The sequence below is a fragment of the Poecilia reticulata genome, linkage group LG13, assembly GCF_000633615.1.
Source record: "Poecilia reticulata strain Guanapo linkage group LG13, Guppy_female_1.0+MT, whole genome shotgun sequence".
Lineage (NCBI taxonomy): Eukaryota > Metazoa > Chordata > Actinopteri > Cyprinodontiformes > Poeciliidae > Poecilia > Poecilia reticulata.
Genome location: NC_024343.1, coordinates 31,815,504 through 31,826,135, shown reverse-complemented (window position 1 = coordinate 31,826,135; position 10,632 = coordinate 31,815,504). Strand labels below are relative to the sequence as shown.

Genomic DNA, 10,632 nt, shown 5'->3' with positions numbered 1-10,632 from the left:
CTGACCAGGTGTGGATTTGAGTGGATTTAAAAAGAAATTTCAAGGAAAGTTTTCAAACTTTTCCAGCACCATCCTTGAACTAAGAAAATACAGTTTCAATTATTGTTAACAATCTGGTGGTAGTTTTCTTCATTCCACAGCAAAGACAAAATAAACTAAAATATAACAAAGTTTTATACTATTAAAGGCCACATATTCCCTATAGACCTGACTGGTCTGAGACAGTTACAAAAAAAGTTATTGCTAAGTTTTATTGCATTTAGCAAACAGAAATAATTGCAGTAATTCTGACTAACCTAAGACGAGAAACGTTTGGTCTGATTTAGTGTCAGAAACACTGAGAAAAAAAGTATATCATCATCTTTAAATATTTAGTTTCAACAGTAAATATCATCTTCTAATAAAGATGGTACTTTATTAGAAAACTATGCAGCTTGAATATCAAGGACTTTGTACAGAAATCAAACAATTTCCAAAGCTTGAAAACACCTAAATGAAATTAAAGTATTTTCAAAGATCAACCCTAAACCAGGCCAGTGCAGCTTCAACAGTTCACCGATCAGCAAAACAGAAGATAACAGACAAAATATAACAGCGAGGCTGTTATTTCATTCCCACAGGCGAGTTTTTCTCTAATGAAAATTGAGTTTCCGGCTTCAATTAATTAGCAAATTGGACTTTAGAGCCCAGAAGGGATCGATCCGACGGGCAGAAGCCAATAGTTTTACGACTGCGGTGTTGGTGGAGCGACCGCTCACCTCCGCTGGCGTACTCCATGACGAGGTAAAGGGTCTTCTCCGTCTCAATCACCTCGAACAGCTGGACTGCAACACCAAGAGGGCGAGAGGTTAAGACCACTGTCGCCATGGAAACGGAATCGGTTTTGGAAGAGGAACCCACCTATGTTGGGATGGTTCAGGGTTTTCATGATGCGTACCTCTCGAAACAGCTGAAAAGAGCGAGAAACTATCAATAAAATTACCTCAAACAACAAAAAGGCTTCTGTGAAAGGCTTATTTTATTATCAAATTGTAAAAGAAAACACCAGAAAGTCTAAATTAACCAATTTCTCTGCAGGTTTTGTTTCACTTTAATCAAACTGGATGCTTTTATCTGCTGCTTCCTGATCAATAAAACAGCGTGACACTGATGCATCCCCTCTCGCTCTGCTTACGCAGCCGTTTTCCTCTATAGTGCGCGCTCAGAGGCTGATGACATCATCAGGGGGCGTGTCTTTCCCAAGGCCAGTTTGACCAGGAATCGAACTGCCAGTCAAAATCCAGAGCTGTAGTTTCCCCCTCCACCATCAGTTTTCACAATTTAGGAGTTCATTTTTTATTTATTTGTAAAAAAAAAAAAAAAAAAAAAGACAGTTAATATTGTGATTTATAGTAAACATAATAAACAAGAGGGCTGCACAGTGGCGCAGTTGGTAGAGCTGTTGCCTTGCAACAAGAAGGTTCTGGGTTCGATTCTCGGCCCCGGTCTTTCTGCATGGAGTCTCCATGTTCTCCCTGTGCATGGTGGGTTTTCTCCGGGTACTCCGGTTTCCTCCCACAGTCCAAAAACATGACTGTCAGGTTAATTGGCCTCTCCAAATTGCCCCTGGGTGTGAGTGTGTGTGTGTATGGTTGTTTGTCCTGTGTGTCTCTGTGTTGCCCTGCGACAGACTGGCGACCTGTCCAGGGTGACCCCGCCTCTCGCCCGGCACGCCAGCTGGAAATGGGCACCAGCAACCCTCCCGACCCCACTGAGGGACAAGGGTGCAGGAAAATGGATGGATGGATGGATAATAAACAAGAGTACAAAGCAGTGAAGTGAGTCGAGCGTTGAAACTGTTTCAGATTTAAATTTAGTCCAGCTGATAAAAACCACAAAAACACGGATTAATAAATTATTTCTCTCCCATACAAATGAGACCCGGGATTATTTAAATAAGCAACGATCTGAACATGAACAAAACGAAACTATAGCAAGACGGACAGATGGATGGATGGATGGATGAATGATTTAAAGGAGGTCAGCTGTTAGTTTGGTTACAACAAAGGCCCAGAATGAGGGATGAAACTCTCCTCCTCCACACGTTTATCGCGTCGTCTCTCCATTCTTCCGCCGTCTTTCCTCTCAGAGCCTTTAGACTGATGCGGGTCGCCGCTGTAAACACAGACCCAGGTCCACAGGGAACGGCTGTAATTGAATTAAGTGCACGGTGCATCAGCTGCTCATGTGAGCTTTAAGGAGAATTATCGACCGGGATCGCTCCGCTATCACCCCTCTTCCTCTCCACTCGTTTACCTCTGCTGCGTTTTCACTTCTTTATTCCCACATTCTCCGTCCATTAGGTGTGAAATCTAATCTGTGGGTCGCTGCTTAAACACTCGGAGGAGATCTAGAGGTGAAATTAGGAACTGGGAATGGTTTCCGACGCAGAACTCGGAAGCTTAGCAAGCAGCCAGGAAACTGTTGACTCACTGGTATTGATCCAATCAATGCTCAGCTCATGCTGCTGCGAGAAAGTAATGTGGGGGGAAAAAAGCTGCTGTCCAATGCCTCATTCAGGACTATGACCATTTACTCTTTTTCCTTAAAATCAGTCCTCCTGTAACCAACTTCCTGTGCTTTAAATGCTCCTTTTTAAACCTCTGGCCATACGGTTAGAAAGTTGGGCTGAGAGACGTTAGAGTAGAGCACAGGTGTCAAACGCAAGGCCCGGGGGCCAAATCTGGCCCGCCGCAGCTTTTTATGACTCCAAATTACATCAATAAGTCCTTCCAGTTTTTCACAAATCTGCAAAAATCACAAAATCAACAAATTTCCACATTTTTTCCTGATTTTACTGCTAATTTTCTCAAAATTGGTCAAAAACGTTGAATCCGTAACTGATACGACGAGTGATAGAGTCACATTTGACATCATACATTAGTGTAAATATTGTAAAAGAATAACGATTACAAATATTTCTTAATATTCACCACAAAATCTGTCATTTTGATTGCAAAAATAAACACTAAAATAATCACAAATCCCAGAGGAACAGCTATTTATTGATATTTTAACAGTTTTATTGGTTTTATCAATAGATTCTGGTGCAACCGGCCCTTTAAGAACATTCAGATTTTTGATTCGGCCCAAAATAAAAATAAGTTTGACACCACTGGAGTAGAGGATATGATCAGAAATAATTAATGAAAGCGATGGTTTGTCCATGAAGTCTCCTTTTCAACTTCTCTGATTGCAATTCAGGTTTTATTTTAGCTTTTGAGACGCTAATCAGCTGCTCCCAGTTGTAAAAATAATTCCTTGTTGCCATGGTTACTCATCACAACAGTCCAAAAGTACAAAAGAAAGAGCAAAAATCAGCCAAGCATCCAGAGCCAAAGGGAATAACTGTCCAAACGTGCAACGCCTCAACGTAAATTATGACCAAAAGTCTGGAAAAAGTTTTAAAAACCTCCAAAATGTCACCATGAGCGGCACAGATCTAGAAATATTTTATCTGCTTATCTCTAGAAATAAACTCCATCATTTATAATCATAATGTTCCCTCTACATCACATATGTCAAAGTCAAGGCCCGCGGGCCACATCCGGCCCGCAAATCAATTATCTATGGCCCCCTGAATGATATTTAATTACTATGAGAACCGGCCCGCAAGCCAGAGCCGCCCGCTCGTGTTTTGCCTGCAAACACTACATTTCCCATAATGCAACGGTAGCCCGCGAAGTGACAGCGCGCCCAAACGGCTTCATTATTMATCAGCTCAGAGCCTCACCCCGAACATTGATGAACTTGTACAAAAGATGAGACACCTCCAAGTATCAGGCTCAGCCTCAGATAAGTGAGCATCACTGAGCAGTAACGTATTTTCAGTTTATAAGTTTCAGTTAAATTTTTACATTTGTTTCTACAAGAAGTGATTTTTCTTTGAATGAAGTATTGTTTTGTCTGTGTGCCATATATTTTTGTATTTTATTTTATTTTATTTTATTTATTTTTCAGTTGAATGGATTCAGGTAAAATTGCAGATAAGAGCCATAAGAAAGAATACAACTGATTTGATTTATTTTTTTACTTTACTATTTGAAAGCAGTGATCGGTAGGATCATAGAGCAGCACAGTAATGCATTTTCAGTTTATAATGCATGCACTTTGATTTATGCATCTATCTTGATATTAAGAAACATATTTTGTTTTTAAAAACAATTAAATTTGTTGCTGTTTGCCTCTTGAAAAATGTTTTCCCTTGAAGTTACTGACAGAGCCATAACAAAATATTGCTTTATTCATTTAATTGTTAAATAATATACACTGTGTTAGGTCTTGGTTCAATAGGCTATGTGCAATCATTTCAATATGTTTTAATAAACATTAAACCAGTCCGGCCCTCGGCTTGTAGCAAATTTGTTTTTTTGGCCCTCTGTGTATTTGAGTTTGACATCCCTGCTCTACATGTTCTGATGGCTGAGCACCGCAACAACAAAATAAAAGCGCCACACCTTCAGAATTATAACAAATGCTAAAACAATGCAAGGCATATGAAATACACATATAAAGCCCACATTTGTGCATAATCACAGTTTGAAATTAATAAAAAATACCATGAAACATTAAGATGTACTTTATTTTGAAAAACCAACATTTCTGGCTCCTGTCTGTCTGGCTGTGAAGCTCGCTACTGTGCGCTGCGCTGCTCTCAGGAGTGAAGTAAAACTACGACAGTTTGAAGTAGAGGAAGAGAAAAGGTGAAAGAAAGGAACCTAAGAAAGGTTCGGCTGAACGCATTTTCAGTTGTTTACAACACGACTTAGCTAAATGTTGGGTACATTTCCTGTTGAGACTGATTTCTGGATTAATTTTAAGATGAGACGATATTTTCAGAAGAGGAAGATGATGGTGTAACCAATTTAAAAATTGGTGAATATTTTTTTCTGTTTCCAAATTCCTCAGTTTGGATAATAAATCAGTGACTATATATCGCAACAGACATGATCAATATCGATAGGTAATGCATCTGTATGTTCAGTATATAGAATATTCACTGAATATAAATGTGAGTGGCATCAACCAACTCACTCTTAGGTTACCTAGCAACCAAAGAGTGAGTGAGTAACAAGCAGTTTCAAGTTCCCCAAATTCGGTTACCTAGCAACAACCTGCTGAGTAACTTGCACAGCAGCAGTTTCAGATTTTGTGTCTCAAAAATGCTTAAAAAATAAAAAGTCATCAATAACACAGGAAAGCCCACACCGCCTGTTGTGCAGTATGTCAGATATTTAAAACAAAACTAATCAATAATCAGTGATATCGACTGATAAATGGTTATATCGTGATAGGTTTGTCTAAATCAGAGATGTTACATAAATGTAGAACATGAACACGTCCTTCTTGTCACTCAGCGCTGCAGGAACTGGAGTCCTGAAGGTTAATCTGCGTCTTTTGCTGCCCGCATAATTAAAATCCTGATGCATCTTTTATACCTGAACAAGAGAGAAACACAAAGCAGAGGAGAAAAAGCCAAGCCTCCTCCTGCTTTCCTGCTGTCTGTGCTACTTTGAAGATGAGCTTGTGGGAAAACCTTCCTCTTGTGCTTTGTCAGCAGTCGTGTGTCTTTATTGTCCAATTATTCCCTTTCAAACTGGAACAGGAACAACAAAGAGTCAAGCAAGAACAATATTGTTATGCTTAGACACCCACAAAGGAAAGATACGCTGCACAACGGCATTACAAGTACATAAAAAGACACAGGAGAGGGTGTGCTGCTTTGCGTTTATTAGGCCTAACACTGACAAACAGAGCCCGTTGTCTCTGGTTCTGCTCTGTATCTCGTCTTTCTTGGGTCCCTGCCGCTGTGCCCCAAACCTCCCCCATCCCTACACGACCGCCTCCTTTGTTCGCTCGTCTGGAATTTAGCTCCTGGCTGAAGGGGCCTGGGCAAGGGACAAAACACACTTCCACGGCATTAAATCGCAGCCTAAACTCTGCACACACACACACACACACACACACACACACACACACACTTGTGTGTGTGTGTGTGTGTGTGTGCAAAGATAAATGCAAAGATAAATGGCTGCCTGTAAAACTATTCTGATCTCAGAGGAACAGCAGGATTCTCACCAAGGTCTCCAGATTATTATAGCAACAAAGATTTAAGATACAAGACAAAAACATGCAGCAACCCAAAAACCAACAGTTGTTCCCATTAATGCCTCTAATTATTGATGAGCTGAAACGATTAACCGGATTAATCGTGATTAATCAATGATTAAACTAAACAACTATTTTAGTAACCGATTAATCATTAACTGGAGTATAAAGACTCTAAAACATGCAAAGATGCAGTCAGCACTAAGTGACAAAGGGAGTTAATACTAATATCTTTGTTTTACCACACTCATTAATTTATTATTATGTTTTGTTTTTTTTAAAGTCCCAAGTCGGAACCTTTATATTATCGTTTCTGGTAGGCCTGTAAAGCTGACGCACAAGCTGTCTCCATTAACAAAACCGATATAAGACAAAGCCGCTACTTTGGGTTAATTTCTGCTTCAAAAAATGTTTTGATTATTGACTATTGTTGTGTCCAAGTTATGCTAATAGGAGTTAGCCTAAATTAGCATCTGAATGCTAACCATGCTGCAGCACCACAGACGGAAATCAAATTCCGGATTTTTCTTGATGTTACGGCTGTTAAAATAATGCCAACATTTATATAAGACAATGTGAAAAACTCAACAGTAATTTTCTATCATTAAGCTTTTAATCTCTAGAAACTGGAAGGAGGAAGAAATTCATGAAAATTTTCTCACACTCAAGTTTTCTTTTTTAACATTCCCCACATGTTAAATGACTTCAATTCTAAAGGAATGACGTTAATTTGGAAGAAAATAATCTGGATTATTGTTTACTCACTGTAGCCTATAATAACAACAAACATGTCGCTCTGGGACATTTCCCAACGCAGCATTTCAGCATCACTGACAATGTGCAGCGTCAGTAGCACAGACGCAGTCCGGGACCGCAGCTCGACGGTCCCTCGGCTCCCAAAGCCGCTTCACATTTTTGTGGAGTGAACTTTGGCGCTCTGAACAACAAAGCTTACAGCTGTGATTACAGTGGAGCTCCTGTGGCAACAAAATGTCTGGGAAGAAAGCAGGACATAAACCTACTGTAAAAATAGAGTTCATAAACAAAATGTAAGAAAAGAAAAAGAAGGACGAGTGGAGCGGTGAAGGACGAGTGGCTGAGTGACACTGAAAACAAAAACACAAGAAAGTAAAACCTGATACGTCTGGAAAAGAAAGAAAACAGACACAAAATTGACATCGATATTGGCCAAATGTAGTCATTTTTTTAAAGTATCAGTATTGGTCCAATAAGTAAAACTAAGCTAATATGAGCAACCAGAGTTAAATTCCATCTTGCAGCATTCAGCTTCTACGCACCACAAACCTGGAACAAACTTCCAGAAAACTGCAAAACAGCTGAAACACTGAGTTAGTGTAAAACAAGGCTAAAAATCCACCTGTTTAGAATTAATGAATGGATTAACCAACAGATTTGATGACGGCACTTGTCAAAATTTAATGTAACATTAGCGTTAAATATCAGTTATCTTCCACAACCGCAATAGTATTTTTGGAAATCAGTGGTGGACCACATTTTAATATCGATACAAAAATGATATCGGTAAATAGGCCTGTCATAATAACAAACTTTGCTGGACAATAAATTGTTCCAGAATTTATTGCGATAAATGATAATATTGATATTTTGAGACTGTTTTCAAGTATTAGTAATAATGCAAAACCACATTCTCAGATGTCAATAAACATGAAATTCTAACAAACATTTAAAACTGGAACTGGAAGACATTTTAAATAAACAAAACAAAAGAAACAGCCAACCAAATAAAGAATAAAGTCTCTGCAAACAAAATTATTCTTCAAAAAAGGCCAGAACAACAGACTGAAGACAATTATTAAATCTTTTGGTAGAAAGAAAAACCAAGAAAAGGGAAATTACTGAGTTTGTTTTAATTTATCATACAATTAATTGATTGATTGCTTATTGCGACAGGCCTATTCGTAAATATGGGAATAGTTGCAACAGCACATAAAGCCCTTTTCAACCTGAAGAAAACAACATTAGCAGTAATATTAAAATCTGTTCAACTTAGGCAGCACTGAAATCCAAGATTATTGATGGAAAACTAAACTTCTTTAAATGTTTTCCCATTTGCCAAGATCCTGTAATCTTACTTTGTGGAAATAGGATTTATTCTGCAACTCAACGGCCCTGAAACGTGTGACTGAGAAAACTCAGCGCTGGGAAATACACACCTCACTCATTAATCTCCACATTAAGCCAATTAGAAGTACGTTTGAGTAAATATTTTGCAGCTTTTCTAAGTTTTTATAGAAAATAGAAACATTTTCTCATGCAGCCATTCACAAATGGCAGAAATAAAAACATTTATTGCTCTAAAATAAACGGAACTGAAGCTGATGCGTCTCATAAATAAACACAAGTTAGTATCATTTTCCTTCCCTTAATGTATGATATTATCATCCCCATATGCTAGAGGTAGTATGTGTCAATAAATGGCTGTTTGTGTAAAACGATGACGATTAGGTAGAAACACAGAACGTAATTAAAAACAGAGACAATTTTGTGCCGCCAGTTGAGTCACAGTCTCTTCTGAACGTTTTATTTACCAGATAAGAGATTATTGAGCGTGATTCTTCCAGAGGAGATGGGTGTGTTTTTCAGTAAAGGTGAAGGTAAAGCTAACTTTGAGGCTAACAGTTAGCCAGCAGGGCTGCTGAAGAACAAAGAGATGCTTATTTAGACTGTGAGAACTGTTCCTAAAACTCAAACAGCAACAAATGGCAAACATTACGAGTCAGGAAATAAACTAGGAATGTCCCGATTAGGACGATTTTGTTGACATCAATTCAAGTCACCTTAGATCTGGCACTCGCTGACACTGACTCCCAAAAGACGTAATAAATAGAAAGTCATGTATGAGCTTGAAAAATAAACATATAAAGAGCAACAGGAGTTTCTGCAGTTTAATATTTTACTGGGTTAGTGACTCCACATTAAAAAGCGATCATATTTCCTCTTCCCTGTGAACTCCAGGCTGCTCCAGCTCACTTTCTTCTTCTACTACTCTCCTATTTGCGTTATTTTCTGTTATTTCAACGCTTAACTTTATGTTTTCTCTTAGTTTTTGTTTTCTCCATAAAAGCTACACCTCGTCTGGCAATGATCTAAAGGCTGCGATTATTTTAGTTATCGATCAGTTATTCTGATGATTAATTGGTTAATATTCTACAGATTTTTCATCTAACCGCTTAAATTTACTTTAAAAATATTAATAATCCATTTAAACTAGCAAATAAACATAGAATTCAATTACGTTTTGAAAGAAAAACACATTATCAAATCTAAAAGGATCAATCATTCTCTAAAGCATCCCTTTAGGGAACAATTGATCATTTTAGCTGCAGATGCAGTTATAAATGCATCTGCAGCTAAAATGATCCTTCCAACATCAACATGTGAAAAGTTCAGACCTTATTATCAGACAGCATAGGCCTGACCTTGTGATCATTCTTTGATTAACTGAATAATTGGATAGCAAAGATGATTAATAAGAGTTTTTTAGTTTTACATGATTTAAACTGGGCGGAGCTAAAACTTTTTTTCATCTTAAATGCTAAATGTACATATTTTTTGTACAGTTTTGGCTTAATTACTGCTCTGAATATTATATTCCTATGTTCAAACTGCCCTTTTTGAGTCTGTATACATAGTTAACAATTAATTGGTTATTTAAATAATGGCCAACTAATTTATTAATCGATTAATCGCAATGAATCTGATTAATCGTTTCAGTCCTTGTAGTAGAATTGGCAGCAACAACGGGCTCATTTTTATGCGATGCTCAGCATAAAAATGGCTAGTGAAGTCCAAAAACACGTATATTTCCTACATAAAATAGAAAACGATAAACCGCGCAAATGGAAATGAATGAGTTTGTCTTAATTTATCATGAAATTAACTGATTTATTGTTCATCGCGACAGGCCTAGTTGGAAGTTACCAACATTTTAAAGCATGAAGTTTACAATGCGGACATTAAACAAGACGACAAACAGCAACCATGTCTTCCACGTGAAGCTAAGACTTTTTTTTTTTTATAAACCTGTGCAGGAAACCGCAAAAGCTATAATATACAAACATGGGAGGGTGCATCTTGATTTTGTTTTATTAAGACCATTTTCAGCCAACAGACTCAGATTCAAACAAGTGCAAACCAAACGGACCAAGTTCAGACAGCAAAGGGCTTAATCTCATTAATCATGAATGCAGCACATGTAGTTAAAAGATTAGCCTAAATGTCAGAAGACAAGCATGAACAGACTCATTACGTCGAGCCTTTAGCTCCGTTCGTTCCAGCGGCCTCAGAACAACTGATGGTGGCGTTACACAGACACACTGAGCCGCTTCGTGGCCTTAATGTATGAATACACAACACTGGGAACCAAAACATACAAATCCTTTACAGCACTTCAAAGAAGAGCCTTTCGTCAAACACTTGGGCGGCTGAAAGAGGAGCTTTCAT

The 10,632-nt window shown here is 38.2% G+C and overlaps 1 protein-coding gene across 9 annotated transcripts in view; it reads right to left on the bottom strand.

Annotated features, from left to right (window-relative positions):
- The window catches only part of mark4b (MAP/microtubule affinity-regulating kinase 4b), a 60,908-nt gene that overhangs the window by 23,725 nt on the left and 26,551 nt on the right, over positions 1–10,632 (bottom strand). For all 9 annotated transcript variants that reach the window (XM_008426598.1, XM_008426595.2, XM_008426599.2 and 6 more), the window contains exons 4-5: positions 901–949; positions 759–824 (exon numbers count right to left, since the gene is read on the bottom strand). In XM_008426598.1, coding sequence (XP_008424820.1) covers positions 759–824; positions 901–949 — 115 coding nt within the window. The remainder of the gene's footprint in view (positions 1–758; positions 825–900; positions 950–10,632) is intronic.